At 37.5% G+C, this 24,052-nt stretch overlaps 1 protein-coding gene across 1 annotated transcript; it reads left to right on the forward strand.

Annotated features, from left to right (window-relative positions):
• Positions 1-755: 755 nt before the first annotated feature.
• On the forward strand, positions 756-15,226 carry cyb5a.S (cytochrome b5 type A (microsomal) S homeolog). Its single transcript, XM_018223598.2, has 5 exons — positions 756-989; positions 10,700-10,828; positions 12,544-12,573; positions 13,653-13,687; positions 14,109-15,226. Exons 1-5 carry the CDS (start codon positions 867-869, stop codon positions 14,188-14,190), a joined length of 399 nt encoding a protein of 132 aa, XP_018079087.1. The 5' UTR covers positions 756-866; the 3' UTR covers positions 14,191-15,226.
• Positions 15,227-24,052: the final 8,826 nt, after the last annotated feature.

The following is a 24,052-nucleotide window of genomic DNA, read 5'->3' on the forward strand; positions in this document are numbered from 1 at the left end:
AGAAAACATAGGTCCAGCACAAGCCCTACTCATGGAACTCATATTTAACAGCAGGGCACCTTTGCAGTGCAGTCCTTCTGCGTTCATTTTTATAATAATAACCGGGGAGCCCTTCTTCTCCCTTGCACTAGTGCCCTCTCCTTCATTATTTACAAGAGGCATTGCGGGTTCCTAGCATTTGCCATTGGCCCTAAAACATGTACATACCTCCTAACTGTCCCGTTTTTAGAGGGATAAGTCCCTCTTTGGACAGCTCAACCCGCAGTCCCTCGTTTGTACTGGAAAGTCATGTTTTTCTCTGCACTGAACAGCCAGAAAAAGAAAAAAAGTTTCTAACTTAATTGGCTTTTGGCAGACAGCCCGGAACAGCCAGAGTAGCAGATAAGATACTTTTGTAACAATTTCGACGTATGAAACATTTAATCATTTGCACTCCAGTGACCCCCGTGTGTTTTTTTCTTACATAAACTCAAATGACTCTCTGTGTGTGACCTCTCCCCTGATTACTTCAGAGGAGTGCCCGTGTCAATATCCCAGCAGCTCGAAAACAAAAAGTCATGTCAGGTTTTGTGGACTTTAACGCTACCAAAGTCACATGCACACTTTATTAAATCACCATTCGCGCTCCTGTTAAACCAATTATAACAGAGATGATGCTTGCTCGCTCAAATGTTAACCAATCAGCATCAAGATAGTTTTTCCCCTACTGCCTCTCTAGTACCGCCCCTTGCTCTGATTGGAGGGCGGACTAGTAGGGCCGATGGAATGAGGCAGAAGCGCCGCCCTGGGAATGTTGAGTGGAGGCTGCTTCCTAGTGACAGGAACAGTCCTGCACGTCGCGCTCTGTACTTGCCCTTTGCAGCACCATGGCTGAGCAGAAGAAAGTCACATACTATACTTTAGAGGAATTAAAGCAACACGACCACAGCAAGAGCACCTGGATACTCATCCACAACAAAGTCTACGATGTCACCAAGTTCCTGGAAGAGGTACGGAACGGCAATTCTAACCATATCTTGCCTACAGCTCTTGGACTACAACTCCCAGCGTCCCTCAGACGGTTCCTGTCTAAAGCAGCATAGAAGGAAAAAAGTATCTTAGTGAGGCGGCATATATTGCTTAGTTCTGGCTCTCCTGCTCTCAAAAAACTACAATTCCCAGCATGCCGTGCTTTTAGTGCTACAGGTCTCTTGAGAGAACCCATAAATATTGGGTTTTTTTTCACTATGATAATTTATATAGCACTGATATAACATTTTCCCAAAGTTTGTGGGGATGAGGAGGAGGAGGAGGACAGCCAGGTGCAGTGGGACTCATCCATTTTCTCTGAAGGTAGAGGGGTGGAACACTTGTAAGGGGCCCACTACATAGTAACATAGTAAGTAAGGTTGAAAAAAGACACATGTCCATCGAGTTCAACCTTTTTTTCTTTTTATTAACTACTTATCTGCCAGTTGATCCAGAGGAAGGCAAAAAACCCATCTGAAGCCTCTCCAATTTGCCTTAGAGGGGGAAAAATTCCTTCCTGACTCCAAAATGTCAATCGGACTAGTCCCTGGATCAACTTGTACTATGAGCTATTTCCCATAAACCTGTATTCCCTCACTTGCTAAAAAGCTATCCAACCCCTTCTTAAAGCTATCTAATGTATCAGCCTGTACCACTAGTTAATGGGGCCCCGGTAATCTAATTTTAAAATTCAAAGGCAATGTATTTTCAGAATTAGGGACAGAGTTATCAAAATTTCAGATTAGACTTTACCATAGAAAAACTCACACAGTGTCTATTCTTTCTTATGGGGTTTTTCAAAGCGTATTGATACTTTCACCGATCCCATAGAAATGAATTGAAAGCGAGGGTGATATTCTTTAATCTCATTTTGATAAATCTGCCCCTTCGTGCTATGGCACAAAAGGACCAAATCTTACACCTCAGCAGAGTGGGTTTCTGATAACAGCCCTGATCATAGGCACACCATTGGCCATGGACTGTAATTGTTCCTAGTGGAGAGAACTTTTTTCCTCTGTAGTTCTTTTAACATAAAGTGAGACCCCTGATAAAGAGATGCATTTCATTTTCTTAATGCAGGTTTTCTTATGGTTTTCCCCCCAGGGGTCCAAATTACTTGCTGGCGAATCAGCTTTGCAACTCAAAACTTGTGTAAAAACAGTTATGCACCTCAATTTAAAGAGGAACTCCACAAAAACATAACGTAAGCTTTTTGAAACGTAAACCTAATTTCAAGCAACTTTGCAATATACATGAGCAGGGACAAAGATAACACATGTATCAACAAAATGTATCAATTTAGAACAATTAAAGAGTCGGCGACCATCCCTCCCCCTCCCAAGAGCTGCTTTAGAAGGTGGAAAATGAAACTTTACACTTCAATATTAGAAAAATGGTCATAAATAGAAAGTGATTGGAAAAACTTTATTTCTGGTGATCTATCTAAAACTATCTGAACTGAAAAAACGTGTCTGAAGGTGAACAGCCCCTTTTAAGTTGTTATTTATACAAATCCTGTATTAGTGCACTGCATCCATAAAATCCATTCATGCTCAAGCACACTTTTTTTTCGATGACCGTTATAGGCCAAAGCATAAAAAAGAGTTGATGCTAAAGTACAAGGGCACAGGTTTATTCAGGCTGCCAGTGAGTGCTGTAAATAAAGGCATGTTCTCTTGGATGTGCTCAGGTTTACATGTGCTTATCATGTCTTCTCCCTCTATATAACCATTTTAAAGAACGGAGAAGACATGTCTCTAAACCTCATGTAGAACAGCAGATACAAACAGGTTCTAAAAAGTAATGTTAAAGTCTATGTGCAAAATATTGGAATAATACCATGTAACATAATCTTTTAGCATTTGTCTCACCTTGTGTCAACATAAGCCATATTGTTTATTTTGCTTTATTGTTGGTTAGACCCATGTTCAATTCAGGAATCATGTGGGTAACTTCATCCCTGCCTTTATTTTGTCATCCAATGTTCTGCTTTACTCTGAGAAATATTGCAGAAGCATGTCATCATTCCTTCCAAGGCTGAAATTGTCAACATGCTACAATTAAAGTAGCTACTCATGAGAAAGCCTCCCATTAAATTATTGTACAGGTAGTGGTTAATACATCATTTCTACTTTTGTAAATACAGGTAGGTACAAGGGAGCTCTGCAAGATTCAAAACAAAGTATAAACGCCATTAGCAACTGTAAAGTAGTAAAAATGTGTCTCGTTCTGACAAATCGTGGTTCTGAGGTGCTAAACTGTACAAGTATGGTTGCTCTTGGCAACCAGTCAGCAGTTAGATTACATTTAGGGGTTTGATTACATGGTGCTTATAATTGTACAAATTACTTATAGTTCTTTACATTAAAAAGGCTACAAGCAACTGTTTACCAACATTTAGGGGCAGGGCACATGCTATCTCGGGAGATTAGTTGCCCAGCGACAAATCGCTTCTTCTTCTACTGATCTCCCCAAACTGCCTTCCTGCGGCTAGAATGTTAGTCATCGGCTGGATGGTAGTCAAATCGCTTCGGCTTTCTGAAGTTGCGCAAAGTTTCTTTGTGAGGCAACTTCGAGCGACTATGGAGGTGCCATTATGGTGTTTGTTATTTGGAAACATTTGGTCATTCCATAATTTGAATCTCCATATATTAAGGGGGTTATTTATCAAAATCCGAATTTATCCCATTATTTTCTGAAATATACTCCGACCAAATCCACACGGTTATTTCCCATTATTTCCCAATACATTTTACGAAAAACTCCAGTTTGGGAAAAAACTCGAAAAATGTTTGAAAATTGTCAGAAAATTCGAATCGTTCGAATTTTTTTGTGATTTTCTGCCGAAAAACCATGAAATCTTCAGATTTTTGCACGAAACCCAGCACAGATCAGGATATCTCGGAACTTCTCCCATTGACTTATATACAACCTCGGCAGGTCTGAGATGCCGGATTTTTGAATTCTGACTTTCCATCCTCGGGGTACAATTAATCATGAAAAATTTGAGGGTTTTTTTTCACTAAAAATTCAGATTTTATAGTAAAAAAACTCGAATGTTTCAAGTTTTTGGCATTTGGACTTATAATAATAAATAATTAATATTAACTAAACGTAACAGGATAGATCAAGTACAAGGTACTGGTTTATTATTACAGAGAAAAAAGGAAATCTTTTTTAAAAGTTTGAATTACTTGAAACGGTGTCTATCCGAAAACCGTACGAAACTTTGATTCATATGACTATATCTTTGCGTATATAACCAGCTTTACCGGTGCTCCATTTAGGGCTTGTACAGACGAGTGTTTTTACCTTTGCTCCCCTGCATTCAGGCAGGCCCAGATTTGTGGCGAGGCAACATAGGCCCGGGCCTAAGGCGGCACATTTTTCGGGGCAGCATGCCACCCAGCCACTCTATGGGGAGCACAGGGGATGTGCAGCTCCCCAGTGCTCCGGCACGCCAGCACTCTTGTGGTAGGGCGTGCGCTCGGAACCGCGTGGACTAGGGGCACCCGCTCAGCAAATCCGGCGCTGCATTCAGGTTTAATGCGCTCCACTGCAGGGGATGGCAGGGCTAAACACAGTCAAATATTTTAAACCGGGCTGTACTCACGGATTCATTTAAGGGTAGAGAGCAGGTTTGCTCTTTGGTGCTGTCAGGCGCCCCGGCGCAGGGTATTGTGTAAGTAAATATAATCACTGGAAACCCCCCCCAGTTAAAGGGGAACTCCACAAAAACATAACTTTAGCTTTTTGAAATGTAAACATAATTTCAAGATACTTTGCAATATATTTCAATTAAAAAAAATATGCAGATTTTTCATGATTTTTAATGGTTTGTGACAGATCCCGAAGCCTAGCCCCTTCTCTCGTGCTTATCTGTCTGACTACATTGCTGAGCTGGCTGACTACTTTTACTTTGTATTAGCAGCCATCTGTCCTCAGCCTGCATCCTCCAAACCCCACAATTCCCTGCACACGTGATTTCAATAAGGAAAGGAACATCGCAGTGCAATGCATTGTGGGTTATGTAGTTCCTGCATGCTGTCTGTAAGCTGTGGAGAAGTTGTTACAATTTGTAACATCAGTGTTTAGTCCCTCCTTCCCTGCCAGGATTTCAAATGATGCAGAAAGAACTGTTAACCAGCTGGATTTCAACATAGAAAATGGCATTTATTCATACTTTTTGAAGAAACCGGTAACTGTGATGGGTAAATTTTGGTTTGGAAGCTGGAGTTTCCCTTTTAGGAAATTATACACCTGATTTCAGATATGCTTAGGTGTATAAACAATTGATTATTAATGGCACCCACCAACCCAGCCAAAAAGAATGATTTGCAGTTAGGAGGTATGATTGATAAGTAGTCTTGAAAACTGTGCTGAAATGACCCTTTTCAGCTAAACTGACATTACAAGTCAATACAGACATATAGCATAATTAACAGTACAGGTATGGGGTCCGTTATCCAGAAAGCTCAGAATTACAGAAAGGCCGTCTCCCATTTACATTATAATTAAATAATCAAAAATTTTAAAAATGATTTCCTTTTTTCTCTGTAGTAATAAAACATTTGCTTGTACTTGATCCAAACTTGATCCAAACTAAGATATACGCCAATCCTTATTGGAAACAAAACCAGCCTATTGGGTTTATTTAATGTTTAAACGATTAAGGTACAGAAGGATCCCAGGTCCCAAGAATTTTGGCATTAAGCCATCATGCACGGTGTATTACCCTCCCCCAGTCTATTATCAGATGGATCTAACTGGTATCAGTTCATGGCCTATGCAGTTACTTTCTCTGTTTGACTCTGTAAATAGAAGAGTGTACATGGGTTAAACTTGCAGGTTGATGAAGTCTTGTTCTCTGAAATAGTATATCCTATAAACTTAAAACTGTTTTGCTGCAATTGCCTCTATCGAATTGGATTGTTAAATATCAGTTGCAGTTTCTGCATGGAGGAAGCTGCATTCATTTTTTACAGCTAAACATTCAGATCTTTTCATGACTTGATCTTGAACAAAATGGAATTACCCAAAACTGCCTTTACTTGTTCTTTTAGAACTCCAGCTTTTGCAGCCTGGGCTAGTTTTAACACTTAAGGAGCCACTAAAGCTAAAATTTTACATTATGGGGAACCAGAATAAAACCAGGAAAGTGTTAACTCACAGATATGTATCTTGTATTATATATTTATGGGGCCAAATTAAATAGGTGTAAAATGAGGGAAAACTCAAAATCAGGGGATGTAACATTGAGGTTCCACTGTACAAGCTTGTCCAGTATTAGAATGCATTGTGTAACGATCCCCAATATGCAAGCAAAAGTTCTAAAATGTTTACTGAATTTCTTACTTTACAGTAAATGTTACTGTACAGTCTATTTGGCTGCAAGTTATTGTCCTTCATTGCAAGCCATTGGCCATACACAGTAAGAGCTGATCAGCTAACTTTTTAACTAACATTGTCTGAATGCTGTATGATCCAGTTATTGACTCAAAGGCCTAGCAATTAAATTTAACTATTCTTCCCTTTGTATGCTTGGCTTGACAAATTTACTACAGGTACTATGATCAACAGGCTTTAAAGGAACAGTAACACCAAAAAATAAAAGTTTTCTTTAAGTAATCAATATTTGATGTGCTATTGCGCTGCACTGGTAAAAAGTTTGTGTTTTCTTCAGAAAAACGACTATAGTTTATAGTTTATATAAAGAAGCTGCTGTGTAGCCATGGGGGCAGCCATTCAGTTTTAAAAAAGGAGAAAAGGCACAGGTAACATAGTAGAAAACATACATACCGGTTGTATTCTATAGAGCTTATCTGTTATCTGCTGTGTATCCTGTGCCTTTTCTCATTTTTCAGTTTGGAATGACTGCCCCCGTGGCTACACAGCAGCAGCTTACTTATATAAACTATAGTTGTCTTTCTGAAGAAAATACAACATTTTTACTAGAGTAAAAGTAAATCATAAATTTAATATTTTGGTGTTACTGGTCCTTTAAGATAGCCATACAAGTTTGGAAAACCCCAGGTCCTGCGCATTCTGGATAACGGTCCCATACCTGTAACATAAAAAATGAAAGTGCACAGGTAAAACTGGTCACAAATGATGAGCTTTTCTTTTTGAAATAAGACAGTCACAGATTGCATAGCAGATAAGCTCTGTAGAATACAAGGGATATATATTCCTGTGGAAGAACTAAACCCATTGTATTCTTCAGAATCTATCTGTATTTTGTGCCATTTAGTCCTTATGGCTACCCCGTTGCTTCACAGCAGCTTATTTTTATACAGTGTAAACCAGGGATCCCCAACCTTTTGAACCCATGAGTAACATTCAGAAGTAAAAGGAGTTGGGGAGCAACACTAGCATGAAAAATGTTCCTAGGGTGCCAAATAAGGTCTGTGATTGGCCATTTAGCAGCCCCTATGTGGATTGTCAACCTATATTTTGCTCACAAGCTATTGGTTGGGGATCACTGGTGTAAACTATAGTAGTGTTACTGAAGCAAACACTGCAACGTTTACCGGTGCAGGGATGCAGTACGCTTGCATTTTTTTGTTTTTATTGTTCCTTTACGTTTAGAAAAGCTCATGATGTTATCCACCTTTGTCTTATTATACTGCATACAAATACATAGAGCCACATAAGATAAACTTTCCTCTGTCTGCTGCTGATACCAATTTGCGATGTAGTTGATTCCCTTATGCCAATGCACCCATTAAACACATCCACACGTGGAAGAATTTTGACTATTCTATAGTATACACATATGGGTAATGAAAGATACAACAATTGTCTGTCTTGTAACCCATAGCAACTAATTCCACTTTTGCATTCAAACAGCTGACCTGTAAACCATACTTGCTGGTTGCTGTGGGTTACCTGAGCTGTAGCAAACTTTGCACTTTTTATTACATTTTCTGATTTGTGTTCTAAGTGAAATATTCTTTTTAATGACTCATAAAGAATTTAATATCTTTTATAAAAATACTTTACTATGGACCTTCACATAAGAACTGTTTCAGTCAGATGGGCAACCTTGATCTTAAAAGCAATACTACTAGAGAATGAACAAATAAAAAAGCAGAGTCACACGTCAGCCAATGCAGCTCTGCAATGATCCTATTTCATAAGTATTCCTGTAAAATTGGGGTCACTGACCTCCTCTAAAAACAGATACTACTTTATATAAAGGTGGCCATAAACGCACCAATAATTTTGTATGATATTCGGTGCGTCTATAGCAGGAGATGAGCCAAATCGATATCGGCAGAAGACTTGGATATTGATCGGCTTGTCGATCGGGTTGTTGGGTAAATTTTGATAGGCACCCAAACATCGCCCACTGTTAGCGCTGAATCGTCAGATACAGGTCGATTTTTATTGTTTCTATATTGTTCCTGTATATCTGACAATTCAGCTCTAACAGTAAGTATTGAAAACAAACGATCTTTCCAGCGACCAATGGTCACAGGAAAGATTGCAACTCTAACATCTATTGCCACCTTAAGGCTACAAATTTATGTTATTCTCTTATTCAAATAAATGGATGGTTGCTAGGGTAATTTTGGACCCTAGCAACCAAATTGCTGAAATTGTAAACTGGAGAATCCAAGTCTATGATTCTGAAAAAAACCATAAACTTTTCGGAGCCATTTAAATGTTTAATAATGAAGGTACCTGTTAGGGTAGAGTCTTGTATTTGCCATTCCTGTTGTGACTTGCTATGGTTTATTAAAGGGGATCTCCACCCACAACTGTGTTTTGCACAATGAAAGTAAATCTTCAGCAGCTTTGCAACACGTGTAAATAATACATATAGATATAAAAGCAACATCCGTCTGGATGATTGTTGGCTGAAATTAACAAATATGAGTTTCATTTGCGATTACATTTATAAATAGCTTGATAATTCTGAACGTATATTGGCAAGTTTCTTTCCATTTTTTTTAATTTTCTTTCATTATGTAGAGCCCTGAAGAGTTAGCTTTTCACAGTGCTGTCTGCCGACCCTGGCCCCAAGATAACAGTCAAAGGCCTTTTGGGAAATGTTCTGAGTTAAAGGAACAGTAACACTCGAAAAATTAAAGTATTTTAAAGTAATGAAAATATCATGTACCGTTGTCCTGCACTGGTAAAACTGATCTGTTTGCTTCCGAAACACTACTATAGTTCATTTAAACAAGCTGTGTAGCATTGGTGGAAATTGAATAAAGGCTATATGGCACAGGATAAATAGTGGATAACAGATAACACTATTATGTTCTACAGAGCTTATCTGCTGTGTAACCTGAGCCTTTTCTCCTTTGAATGGCTGCCCCCATTGCTACACAGCAGCTTATTTATATAAACAATAGTAGTGTTTCTGAAGCAAACACAGCAGTTTTACCAGTGCAGGGCAACACTGCATTATATCGATAATTACTTGTTTAGTTAGTTTTTGTTTGCCAACAGTCCTCTAGGCCTCATTATTCCACAAAAATGCCTTTTCAGTACGAACAGGTAGAGTGTAATGTCTAACTGAAAAGATACGTGGTTTTTATTCTACTTGCCCTGTAAACCTTTGATCAGCCTGTTTGTCACGCTGCATTAGGCAAGGCAGTTCAAGGGTGAATACTGTATGAACCAATCTCATGCTTATCTGTTGTCTAATTCTTCCTGCTGAGTCACTTGCTTTGGCTTTGCAGCAGCAAATAGTAAGAGTGTAATTTCATCTGTAAATACGTGTCATCTTGCCTTCTATACCTTCTGAAATGTAATTATTCCTTGTATAAATGGGTCTTGATGAAATTCCGTGATTAGAGCAATTTATCATCCTAATAGCTGTTCCCCCAGCTTTATATTGGCTAAATTAACCACAACTATATATATATATATATATATATATATATATATATATATATATATATATATATATATATATATATACACACTTCTGTATTAAACATTTTATCTTGCATACCAACAGATTTGGAAATACACTTTGCTGACATGTGGCAGACAAACTCTTGTGAGATGAAACGCACATATACCTATTTTCGTTGCGTTGTCTGCTGGTGACGTAATTACCCTGCGAATTGACGATCGGTCTGGCTAAATTTTGGATAAAATTGCTTTTATGCTTTGCTTTTTTTAACAAAAGCTTAGTATAAGTCTAACAAGCAGAATTATGGGGAACGCAAAAAAAAAAAACGGAAATGCATGTTGGAAAAAGAAAATTATAGGCTGAAAAACGCACATTATCATGTGCATGTAGGTTTCATTGGCGTATTTACACCACGTAAAATGCCCATGTGACCTCACCCTTGTAAAGGTCGTGTCTAAGTACAAAATGGATGTCAACTGCAGGAAGATGAGAAATTGCAATTGCAGAGAGCAGACACAGACACCAGAGTATCTCTTTGTTCTGTTCTACCATATAGATGAACAGATCCTTTATTTATGGACCAAAAACTTACAGAATCAGTAGATGATTATACTTTAAGGTGGACTAGGGTGGTTCCCACAAGAACCAATTAGAAGAGAACATTCAGTTTCAATAACAGTAGGTATGGACTGACCGTTGATATACAGTATGTGATTATAATAAAGGCAACCTTATCACCCTAAGACCTGCCTTAGTACTTGTATACATTATAATGTGCATTGCTATGGTCTGTAGCTGAGCTTTTGTGTTTTTTATTAGCATCCAGGTGGGGAAGAAGTGCTGAGAGAACAAGCTGGCGGAGATGCAACAGAGACTTTTGAAGACATTGGTCATTCGACAGATGCAAGAAACATGTCTAAAGACTTTGTTATAGGAGAACTTCACCCGGTTGGTGTCTATTCAGCTTCCATATGCTTTTCTTGAATTGTCAGGATTCTTTTCTTTTTTAACCACCTCCATTCTGTCACTGTGTAAATTATCTTAATCCATTCTCTATTTTAACTTGCCTGTGCAGTCTTCTGAAACATCCCGAGTTGTTACGCTTCGTGTCTTCCCAGTAGCTCTGTCCCATCAAATCAGATCATTTTCTGTTAGCAATTATTGGTTCTACATGTGACAAGCTGTAAAATGCGTCAATGTCTTATCAATAATTAATTCTACACTACAGCATTTAAAATGTATAAGATCCAATATTAACACTACAGGCATTTGCCATTTTAGCCAGTGGCTACTGCCAAAGGTAATTTCTTGCACTTTTCAGCCAATATAAAAGCATCACATGTTCCACTATAAAAAAGAAAAAGTACCACAAATCCTCTCATCTGGTCCCATACAGGCCTTTGTTTGTGGCAGGTTGAAGCTGCACAAAACTTACTGTACTTCACTCTAACCTATTCCTTTCCCCTTCAATATAGCTGTGGGCATCATTCTGATATGGCTCAGCTGTTGAATCACCTTCCTTTTCAGTCAGGAACTGATCAATCTTTGGTTAGTTACGTTACATTAGTGGATTGCTGATCACTGCTAGAAGAAAGCTAACCTATTCTGAGCCTTTTATGAGCAATCCATCTGTGTTCCTGAAAGCCGTAGTCAATTATTATGACAACGTCCGACATTTCTGATCTGATCTCATTCTTAAAGGGTAAATATCGTGAAAATAAAAAATTAATATAAGCTTTGTCATACTGAAATAAGAAACTTTCTACATACAATCAATTACAAACTCTTTACCGTTTCTGAAATAATCGAGTTGATCTTCACTATACATCTTTCAGCATTTGTTTCTCTTCATTCTCTCTTCATGCAGGAGTTGGGTGTCAGATATTCATTGACAGATAGATCCAATATATCTTATAGGGGGCTCCTTTTGCCTAGAAGATGTATTAGAGCTCACTCTATTAAAATCACCAGACATCGTATCTCTCTACATACAGTATTTGTGCAAAAAGGCAGTTATTTTGTTAGATTTTATTTGTACTGGAATCAGTTATTAGAGTGAGCTCTAGTTCATCTGCTAGGAAAGGCAGCCCTACTATAAGATATATTGGATCTAACTGTCAATGATTATCTGACACCCAACTGCTGCAAGAAGACTAAAGAAGAATAAAGAGAAACATGCTGAGAGAGGGATAGTGAACATAAACTTGATTATTTCAGAAACGATGCAGAATATTTAATTGAGCATATTTACAAAGTTTCTTATTTCAGTATGATGAAGCTTTTGTTACATTTTCATTTTCGTGATAGTTCCCCTTTAATTCTGCATCTATACAACTGCATTCTTTACCCTGGAGAATTCTCTTGATCCTTTTCAGTAGTCCTAGTTATTTTCTAACAGCACAAGGTTAACCCAAAGCCTATTCTGGCTGTTATATAAAAAGTGGGGCCGCACCCAAGATTAAGGTATTGTAAATTTTGGAATAATATTTGTTTTACTCTATAATAAGAGGTCTGGGGAGTTACATTAACATTTGGTTAAGAAATTAAATTTGCTATTACAAAGCCAATTTTATGCATTCTTTAAATTCTTACAATCAGACTAATCTTTTTTTACCCAAATTAATTGAATATATTATAACATATTTACTCATTTCCTATTACAGGATGATCGATCCAAAATCCAGAAACCCACTGTAAGTTTCATTGCTTAATCCTACTATTTTATAAAAAGCAGTGTAATATTTACCAGTGTTTGATCCTTATTTCTTTTTGTGCCACCAGCCTTTGTGATTTATATTAGTCCATTAAGTGCAGGGGTCTCGTCGATCTTGCTGCAAACATGTATTGGTAGGAAATCTACCCTGAACTGGGAAATCTGCAACCCTGGAACTTACTTTTATAGCAGCATCATAGACTTTTCAATCCCTTAATTTGAAAAGTTAAATCACTTGTTGAGTTGTGTGTGTTTTTTCATATAAATATTATATTATAATAGGTGAACTGTTGGATCTTTCTGACAAGATCGTTTTTTAAAAACCCCAATATAGTTGATTATCACTGATCTACTATTGTATGGTTTTAATCTCTATCAGAATGTCCACAATGGAGCTGTACTCTTCACCAATCATACACTACGGGGGTTATTTATTAAAGTCTGAATGACAAAAAAAATCTGAATTTTTAGTGGAAAGGAAAAAAAATTTGAAATTTTTTGGGATTTATTATACCCTGAGGATGGAAAAAGTCCAAATTCAAAAAAAAAGGCTGCATATAAGTCAGTGGGAGAAGATCCAAAGTTATCTTGATCTGTGCTGGGTTTCATGCAATAATGCGAAGATTTTGTGGTTATCGCCAAAAATCATAAAAAAAAAAAAGTTTTTGGGTGGAGATTCCGAAATTTACACCAAAATGTATTGATAAATAAGGGGAAACAAACCTGTGTGGATTTGGTTGGAGTAGTTTTCAAAAAATAATGAGATAAATTCGGACTTTGATAAATAAGCCTCCCCATGTAACATTTGACATATTTGCTATTTTTGACTTGATCATGATCCTTGTAGCTGAACCTACCTACATGTGGCTTTCCACAATGGTTTGCAGTTGGGAGGAGGCAAGGAATTTGGTTATGAAGGGTAGCAAAAGGGAGGGTTGGGGATTTAGTTTACTGAATGTTTGTTTTATATGCACACCTTTATTATATACGCAATAAGAGCATTTTAAAACTCATGTTTAGACACATAATTCTTGCTCATCTCTGTTCTTTGTTTTTCAGGAAACCTTCATTACTACTACTGATTCAGATTCCAGGTAATGTACTTATTATTATGGTAAGATAGAAAGATTAGAAGGGACTGATTTTGGGGTCTTCACTGATGTCTGGATGGGCGTGGAATATCCTACTTCCAGTTGCATTTTTCTGTGCATCAAAACCTGTAGAAAATAAAATGATTTTAAAATCTTCCAGTTGAGACTTTTCAAAAGTGTCAGACATTGAACACTAGGATTCGACAACCTCTACTCTGCACATTGAGTCATTAGCATTGTTTGTATGTGATTGGTTAGTCTTATCTTAGCCCAAAACGTAGAAAAAGTTAAGCATCCTTAATTAAGGATTAACTGTTGTCATGAAAGTTCTGGATTTAAAAATAACATTTTACAAATGAAATTATCTCCGAATTTCTGTTTTGCTTTAAGGGATTTTTGATTTTTCTTTTTTTCTTCATTTTAGCTGGTGGAGCAATTGGATAATCCCTGGAATATCAGCAATGATTGTAGCCTTGATGTATCGTCTCTACATGGTGTCAGAATAAATAGAATATGGGATCCACTGAAGAAACAGTTCTGCTCCAAAACTCTTTGATTGCCTATGATCATCATTTTTCGATGGCCATAATGGAGCTGTTGTGAATTTGCATCTGTTCTCCGAATGCTTTTACTTACTTTTCAAGTTCCCTCAATCTCATCTGATCAACCCTCTATTTTTACCATTGTGGTTGTCTGCAGCTGGTCCTGAAAGTAGAGATGTATGGTGCATGTTTAAGATATTACTTTTGGGCATTTTAGTTGGTACAGAAGTCGTATGCAATTTGACAACCTTATGGTGTAAATCTGTATGTTGTTTTCTCTACATTATGTATCTTGCGGATCTTAGATGACTACTCTGTAAACTGCATTCTACACTTTACAGTCTATATAAATATAAGTTTAACATAACTTTTCAAAAATGTCCTTTGACTCTTAAATGGTATATACAGACCTGTCTTGTATTACCAAAATGCTTAGAAAATGTTGGAAGTAACTAAATTAATCCATTTCTGTCAACCGATCACTAAATGCAAGCAAAGGGGTTTTTTTTATTTGTTTTTTTTTTGGGGGACAAAAACACTAAATTCACAACAATAACGTATTTTCCACTGAAATAATTAGAAAGTGATTCTGGGGTAGCTGCTACTTTAGTTGGCCACAAATCCAGTATATTTTATTGTATACAGTGTAGCAACCCTCAAAGAATATAATTTGTTTTCCATAGTAAACAATAAAACCACCTTAAAACCACAAACTGGTGGGAATACAACAGCTGCAGTGAATTTACATAATTTGCGTCATAAGTAAACCCCAATTACACGTTCATCTACAATTACAAACATTCCTTAAATTTATCTTCTTTCATAATACAGATTAGTTTAAAATAAATACCTTTGTAACCCAATAGCCTAATACTGAAACATGGTTCAATATAGTTACTAAATGTTGTAAATTCTATCCATATCTCTCACATATCAACTCATTACAATGTTATACACATGAAATGGATTACAAATGCTAGTGTTATAGATATTTAAAGCACTAAAATGAATTAAAAATACTAGGGTTACAAATATAAAAAACATTGAGAAAGATTCTGGAGTCACACACATTGGAATATCACCCCCTATATCACTGTCATATTCTGTTATATAGCTATCACTTCCGTGTAATTACTCCCTCTGACATCTGATTTAACTTACATACATTTTTATCAGTGTGTGGCCATAAAGCATCCATCTGTCTAGGTTATTCTCCACCCAATAAAATTACTTCATCTCTATGTGAGTTACTATCGGGTGTCTCAATCTGCTCATTTAAATCCCCTTAAAGTATATCTCACAGGCTATGTGTGTATATAAATATATAAATATAATATATAAAAAATATTATAATATATAAAAATATGTTCTCTATCCCCATATTAAATCAATACTGAACATCTACCGATGTTTAGTGCACATATCAATATACATAAAAGTGACATTCAACGTTGATCTTAGTTTATACTGTATATTATCACATTTATAGCATTTCAAACATATTAACCTATGTACAAAGAATTGTTTGTGTGTATATATATATATATATATATATATATATATATATATATATATATATATATTAGGGATGCACCGAATTCAGGATTCAGTTTGGGATTCTGCCTTTTTCAGCAGGATTTGTCCGAATCCTTCTGCCCTGCCGAACCAAATCCTAATTTGCATTTGCAAAGGATTCAGGGATTCGGCGGAATCCAAAATCAGTGCATCCCTAATAAATAAAAATAAATATATTATATATATATATATATATATATATATATATATATATATATATATATATATATATATATATATATATATATATAATAGTTCCTCCTTTAGATTTATTGCTCATTAAGGGACTTCATATCTCCACTATTTTGTGTATCTAATGTCAATGTATGTTTAAATTCATCCTGTCTGTCTTGAGTTAAATTACTAGACTACAATTTACCCTTTAACATAAAATAGACCAAATATGGGCCAGGTTTCAGCATATCCAACTGATCAATCAACCCACATAACTGCCAATTGGGTATTCGTATAGAGAAGCTGGTGATTTTTAGTACATGTATCATGACTTAGCAATTCTGTCCAATATTTGTGGGTTTATTAGTTTGGTATGTTAAAAAATATAAATTGCTAATGCAGTATAATGCTAGTGCATGGGGCATCAGCAAGTGAAGATCCCTTTACAGACCTACTGTTCCAAAAGACTTTTGGCTCCAAACTAGTGGAACAATAGAAAGGTGTCCTTGCCTAGTATAGCGCCTCAAATAGTATCAATCTGGTTATTATTTTAAATAATCCCCTTCCATAACACTTTTTGATCAATTAGAACCTTAACTGTTGGTATTTTAAATACTGACAACTTTAAAATCAGAAGCATCTCTAAAATTTCAGTAACCATGTGGCAAATTATTTTTAAGAAGCTACTTTACCTTCCAATGTTCATATTCTATGATAAAAGTTATATTTACATGCTAGAAAAAATATTTCTGGAGAAGAGAAACATGCCAAACTAGATGCATTTGTGCCTTTTTTCCCTAAAGAAAAAACAAACATCTGCTCTTATGTATCTATGACCTAAAATTGTTCATTTTGGAATAGCAATTGTGACCAACGTATAAGCTGATGTCTCATGTATTAAAAAGTGGATTTATAAATTTTGCCCCCTCTCCCATGTTTTGAATATAATATGACTGATATTTGTGTTGGTTTATATGAAAGAGACTGCAAAGAACAATGGAACATAAATTATTGTAGACATATGATTGGTTGTATATCTGTGCACACAATTCCTAGATCGAAGTGGAATCATTGACTCTGATACAAATCTATAAATATGGGTATGTGCTTTTAAAAGAACTGTATAGAGACTTAGAGAGTGATGAATTGTCAAGTAGTAGGTGCTTATATCTTTAGGGAGCATTCACTTACTGACACCCAGTGAGTAAAGTGCAATGTCCATGTTTTTTCTCAAATTTCTGGCACCATTGCAGATGCAAACTGACGATTCTCTTGATTGCACTCTGTCTACCGCAGTTGTGTCTAATTCTGCGGGTACAGTTTGTTGCAAATCGGGCACAGAACTAGAATAGTTTCTGCTGTTTTGCGTATCTGATGTTTGCCATGACGTATGCCCAATTCTTTTTGCACAACTGAACTGTGTGATTGATGTAGGCTACTGAAGGGATCCTGGAGCTACTAGTTTGTCCAAAGGTGTAGCTCCAGGATTCCCCTTAGTCAATAGGCACAGCAGTGCTCAATGTGGAATGGAGGGCAAGAAAGACTGAGAGGTGCTGTTCGCAACTATAGAGAGGTGTGATGAGTGCATTCTAACTCAAGTACCTTTAATGAAAGAGGTTTAAGGCGCAACTTAGTGCGGGGGAAAGTGAAAGTTGTGATAATTGTAGGTGGCCAGTGACCAGTGGTTGATATGGGTTATTAAAATTAGGGAAAATGTTGTTCTTGCATAGAATACATTTTCTGTTACCCCCAAAGCACTCTAACCCTCAAAGGAGAAGGAAAAGCCCTATTTACTTGGGAGTGCCAAAAGTTACTCACACCCAAGTGATTTTATCTACTTAACTTAAACCCCGGGCCTGGTGATCCTATCAGCAGTAAACTGAACTGGCCAGGGGTTCTTCCAGTGAGCACCACGGATCGATTGGCTTCTGGTTTCTTCTTTCTTTGCACTGATGTTTAGTAGGGAAAAAAGCCGAACTTTAATGAAGAAGTCGCCTATTTTCGTTCCACTGCGCATGCATGTGCCCGGGGAAATTTGAAGAAAGAAGAAGAAGGAAGCAAATTACTCCGTGGTGCTCGCTAGAATAACCTACAGACCAGTGCAGTTTTCTCCTAATAGGAGCAGCTGCCCGGAGTGTCGGGTAAGTATATATAATCTCTTGGGGTGCCTAACTTCTGGCACCCCCAATTAAATAGGCCTTTCCTTCTTCTTTAAATGGCTATTTCACCTTTTTTTTGGAATTTCAGCAACCATCTGGTTACTAGTGCTTACCCTAGCTGCAACAAGGCAGTGGTTAAAATGACTGACTAACATTAAAAGCTTAGGTTCTGAATACAAAGATGCACAATAAGAAGAAAATAAAAACTGACTAGTTACTTTGTATCAACAGCCATCTGTCCTTAGCCTGCATCCTCCAAACCCTACAATTCTGCATGTGATTTCAATAAGGAACAGAACATCACAGTTCAATGCATTGTGGGTTATGTAGTTCCTGCATGCTGTCTGTAAGATCAGTGTTTAGTCCCTCCTTCCCTGCCAGGATTTCAAATGATGCAGAAAGAGAAGAACTGTTAAACAGCTGGATTGCAGCATAGAAAATGGAATTTATTCGTGAATTTTTAAGAAACAGATAACTGTTATAAGTATATTAGGGGTTTCTTTGTTATGGGGGCCTCTTTATCAAATTTTGGTTTGGAAGACAGAACTTTCTGTAATGCTAAAAGACTTCTGAAGAGAGAAGGTATAGTTGCAAACTCACTGAAACGTTATGTCCCATGTGCCCCACCTTAAAGTCACTGACTAACTCAGAGTTAGAGAGCTGAAAAGCAGGAAGTAGTGTTCTGGCTATTATGTTACACATCCAGTCACTCCAGCCTTTATACATTACATTTTTGGCTAACTATATTGAAAATGTTTTTTATTTTGCACAGCTTATTTACCCAGTTTTTATTTTTACACTGATCTGTTCCTTTAAAGGAGAAGGAAAGCTACGGAGGCATTTTATTGGCAATAGATTAGCTGCAATAGTGCAAGCTAGAATGCTATATTTATTCTGTAGAATGTTTTACCATACCTGAGTAAAAAGCTCTAGAAACTCTCTGTTTGTTTAGGATAGGAGCTGCAGTATTAATGGGGTGTGACATCACTTCCTGCCTGAGTCTCCCTGCTCTGGGCTCAGATTACAGTAGAGAAGGGAGGGGGGGGAAGAGGAACAAACTGAAAATGCTCTTACCCAGGTCAATGAGGTTTAAGCTGAAGGCAGGAAGTCTGATACAGAAGCCCATGTGTACACAATAGAAGGAAAGAAATGCAGTGTTTCTTTTGACAGGGGACTCAGAGCAACATTACTTTGGGGGTTTACTGGTATATTTAGATGGACCTTTCTGATAAGGCTTACTTAGTTTTAACCTTTCCTTCTCCTTTAACCCCACCTTACAAGAATCATTTAGCCAGAGATCATGATATGTGTGATATGCAAGTCTTTTTAGCCACTAAGGAGTAAAAATGTGCAATGTTTGAAACCTGCATTCAGTTATACAGTGGATTGAACAATATGTCAGAGCCTGTCATGAGCTGTGGCAAGTCCAGTGATATTGCTTTCTCTGCTTTTCTATAGCCGGCTGATGCAGCTGTATTCTACTGTATCGATTCATTTCTTACTATTTCTGCTTGTAAAGCCGCCTTTATTTAAGCACTTTAACAAGCTTTGCAAACTTGGGAACATGTTTCTTGTTATTTTCCTATTAAATCAATCATACAAAACTGCTCTTGGACAAATTGTTAAGCTCCACTTAATAATGGATTCTCTGCTGCTTCATTCGAATTCTGCTGTAGTTGACACAAAGGAATAGGTAGTTAGTGGCAAATATAAAGAACAGGTATAGCATCTACCTAGCTATAGCATTGCCAGAATCTGGTTTTTCCGTACCATGAGTTTCTGGATAATAGATGTTAATATTTTTAGACTGCAGATACGCAACAGATAAACTGAGAAGAGCTAATAAACATAAATACTGAAACAACAGGTCATTTTGGAGATACTAGACCTTTATTAAAACAAATTCTTGATAGCAACAAGATTTTAATCAAATACTTCAAATGTAATCAAATGTAATATAGTTACATAGTTAAATTGGGTTGAAAAAAGACAAAGTCCATCAAGTTCAACCCCCTCCAAATGAAAACCCAGTATCCATACACACACACACCCTCTCTACTTAATTAAATTCTATCTACCCATACCTATACTAACTATAGAGCTTAGTATCACAATAGCCTTTGATATTATGTCAGTCCAAAAAAATCATCCAAGCCATTATTAAAGGCATTAACTGAATCAGCCATCACAACATCACCCGGCAGTGCATTCCACAACCTCACTGTCCTGACTGTGAAGAACCCCCTACGTTGCTTCAAATGAAAGTTCTTTTCTTCTAGTCTAAAGGAGTGGCCTCTGGTACGGTGATCCACTCTATGGGTAAAAAGGTCCCCTGCTATTTGTCTATAATGTCCTTTAATGTACTTGTAAAGTATAATCATGTCCCCTCGCATTTTCCAGAGAAAACAACCCCAACTTTTGACAGTCTACCCTCATAATTTAAGTCTTTCACATCTATAACCAGTTTAGTTGCAGGTCTCTGCACTCTCTCCAGTTCATTTATATCCCTCTTAAGGACTGGAGTCCAAAACTGAACTGCATACTCCAGATGAGGCCTTACCAGGGACCTATAAAGAGGCATAATTATGTTTTCATCCCTTGAGTTAATGCCCTTTTTTTATGCAAGACAGAACTTTATTTGCTTTAGTAGCCACAGAATGACACTGCCCAGAATTAGACAACTTGTTATCCACAAAGACCCCTAGATCCTTCTCATTTAAGGAAACTCCCAACACACTGCCATTTAGTGTATAACTTGCATTTATATTATTTTTGCCAAAGTGCATAACCTTGCATTTATCAACATTGAACCTCATTTTCGAGTTTGTTGCCCAGTTTTCCAATATAGACAAATCACTCTGCAAAGAGGCAGCATCCTGCATGGAACCTATAGTTCTGCACAATTTAGTATCATCTGCAAAAATAGAAACAGTACTTTCAATGCCCACCTCCAGGTCATTAATAAACAAGTTGAAAAGCAAAGGACCTAGTACAGAGCCCTGCGGTAATCCACTAACAACACTGGTCCAATTAGAAAATGTTCCATTTACCACCACTCTATGTAGTCTATCTTTTAGCCAGTTCTCTATCCAGGTACAAATACTATGTTCCAGGCCTTAATTTAACTAGTAACCTTTTGTGTTGCACTGTATCAAATGCTTTAGCAAAGTCTAAGTAAATCACATCCACTGCCATCCCAGAATCGAGGTCTCTACTTACCTTCTCATAAAAATAAATTGTTAGTCTGGCAAGATCTATTACACATAAAACCATGCTGGCACAAACTCATAGTATTATGATTTGCTATGAAGTCCAGTATCTTATCCTTTATTAACCCTTCGAAAAGCTTTCCTACCACTGATGTCAGACTAACTGGCCTATAGTTTTGAGGCTGAGAACGGGATCCTTTTTTGAATAGAGGCACCACATAAGCAATTCGCCAGTCTCTCGGCACTATGCCAGATCTCAATGAATCCTGAAAAATTAAGTAAAGAGGTTTGCCAATCACAGAGCTAAGCTCGCTAATTACCCTGGGATGAATACCATCTGGCCCCGGACCTTTGTTAATCTTAACATGTTCTAGTCTCTTTTGAATTTCTTCATGTGTGAACCATGCATCATTAGTTGTATTACTAGAATTGGGACTATTAAGAAGGAAACCTTCACTTACTGGTTCCTCATTTGTGTAGACAGATGAAAAATATCAGTTCAGAATCTGCGCTTTTATTTTGTTTTCATCAATCAGCTGACCCCCCCCCTCTGATAGTAAGGGTCCCACCCCTTCCTGCTTCATTTTTTTACTATTAACATATTTAAAAAATAATAAAATATGGTCAGCATTGCCCTGCAGCAGCAAACTGGTATGACCCAGTCGACGGTTATCTTTCAGCAGACTGAATACGGAAAGCTTATACCTGATTACGTGTGTAATTGATGCCTCTCTTACTATATCACCCCAAAGGCTTTTTTTCATACCCTAAAACTAAAAAAGGTTCTTGAAAATGCACAATGCTGGGTAATGACAGTGTCTCTCCACTGAATGTCTGATATTATTTCCAACTAAAAAGAGCTTATTGTATTTGGTTATCAGCTCTCAAATTACAGGTATGGAACCAGTCAAGTACACAGCTCCTACCCATTCAGCTTCCAAGCCATTGTTTTTATTTGAGATTTGGATTATACATACATATTTATGACTTAAATCAAGGTCTGCAAAAGAGAGTGAGACGCTGTATCTCAATCTCCTAAGCCCAAAGGAGTCAGTTTATGTACTGAAGGCAGGATGGGTACCTAATAATAATGGAAATCTCTCACCAGTATTATATGACTCCCCATTAGATACCAAATCATAATATCTATTCTGGTCCCATGGAGGGTGGGTTGAAGGTGAATCCCCATTAAGAAGGGGTATTACACATCTCCACACCTTCCTAAAAACATATACACTACATACTATATACATAAGGCCCCACACATTTTTCAAGTTTACATTCTGTTCTACTCAAACTGCAATGCAAAGTACCACCGTGCAAGCATTTAAATACTCTATATAAAGGTACTTGAACCTTTAAACAATCATGTAAGCGTGTGGGGTTGCCACCTGTCCAGTTTTGATCTGGACAGCCCGGTTTTTGAAGGGCTGCCTGGGTTCAAAACTGCCTGCCCCATTTCCAGATTAGGAAAACCAGGCAGGATTCCGATTGACGCGGTGATTTGCCAATTGGCCAACCTGCCCCTGATGTCACGATCCGCCCCCCCCTGCAGCATCACAGCCCCGCCCCAATTGCTTCACAGACCACCCCCTGCCCGGATTCAACCAGGCCAAAAGGTGGCAACTCTATTTGCATGCTCAGATGCCAAAATGGCAGTTGCTTCCACTTTTCTTATTAAGGTACAACATACTAGGGGAAGAGGTGCAAGGGAACTCTAGAATTAGCAGCTGCTTTGAGGAGCCCCTTCTAGGGTTCCCTGTACATGCTGCTTCTACACACACAACTCACTTGTGCCAGATGAATTGCATGCTTACAAAAGAGTATTTGCACCCCCTCTAACACAATCAAAATCTGAATGCAACCTGCACCTTATTTATCATATAAGACAAAAATGATCTTCTGTACAGGTTGTGATGCTTGATGTTTAGTGGGTGCATAGGAGGAGGGTGATTTTTTATGTTTGGGTAGGCTAAGTCTAATTTTATATCAACATTTCTTCACCTGTGATTTTCCACTGGAGGGGAAACAACTGATTCAGCCCTATATATATAATAAGCCCTATATTCACCTGTCTGAGCACACAGGGTGGATTTTTGTCTAAAAATACACTTCAATCTGTAATCTGTCCCATACATGGACTAACTGAAGCTCTACTTACTGATGGGTCCACACGCTGTATGGTTAAGTACAAAGTCATTTTTCACTTGATATTCTGACTCCAATTGCTGTGATAGTGGCTGATTTTCCCATGAGACCTCCCTGTTGGGTCTGTATGGAGCTGTAACAACCACTGAGGGCAATCTTTGCCAGATAGCTGACACTTGGAATCCACAAAGGTGCTTTATTTGATCTGGATGAACAAATGTAGCAGTGGATGAATAAGTGCTGCAGGTCAAAAGGAATATTCCTTTCCTAAACTCTGAGCTTTAGCTCCTCTCTGATCAAAGGCAGGAACACAAGAGGATGAGGAGGAACTGACATCTGAGGTTTTACAAACAAGTAAATACAGAGCCTGCCGTATAGCTTTGGTCACTAGGTGGCAGCATAATAATAGGTAAGCATATAAGCATTAAACATAAACATTTTAACACAACAGCTTTTAACTACTGGGACAAGGGCTGCCGTCAGGGGGGCACAGGGGGTACAACTGTTTTTTTTAAACATTGGTGGCATGGGCCTGTATAGTATTAAAATAATACATTGGTG

This window comes from Xenopus laevis, chromosome 6S (genome assembly GCF_017654675.1).
Source record: "Xenopus laevis strain J_2021 chromosome 6S, Xenopus_laevis_v10.1, whole genome shotgun sequence".
NCBI lineage: Eukaryota > Metazoa > Chordata > Amphibia > Anura > Pipidae > Xenopus > Xenopus laevis.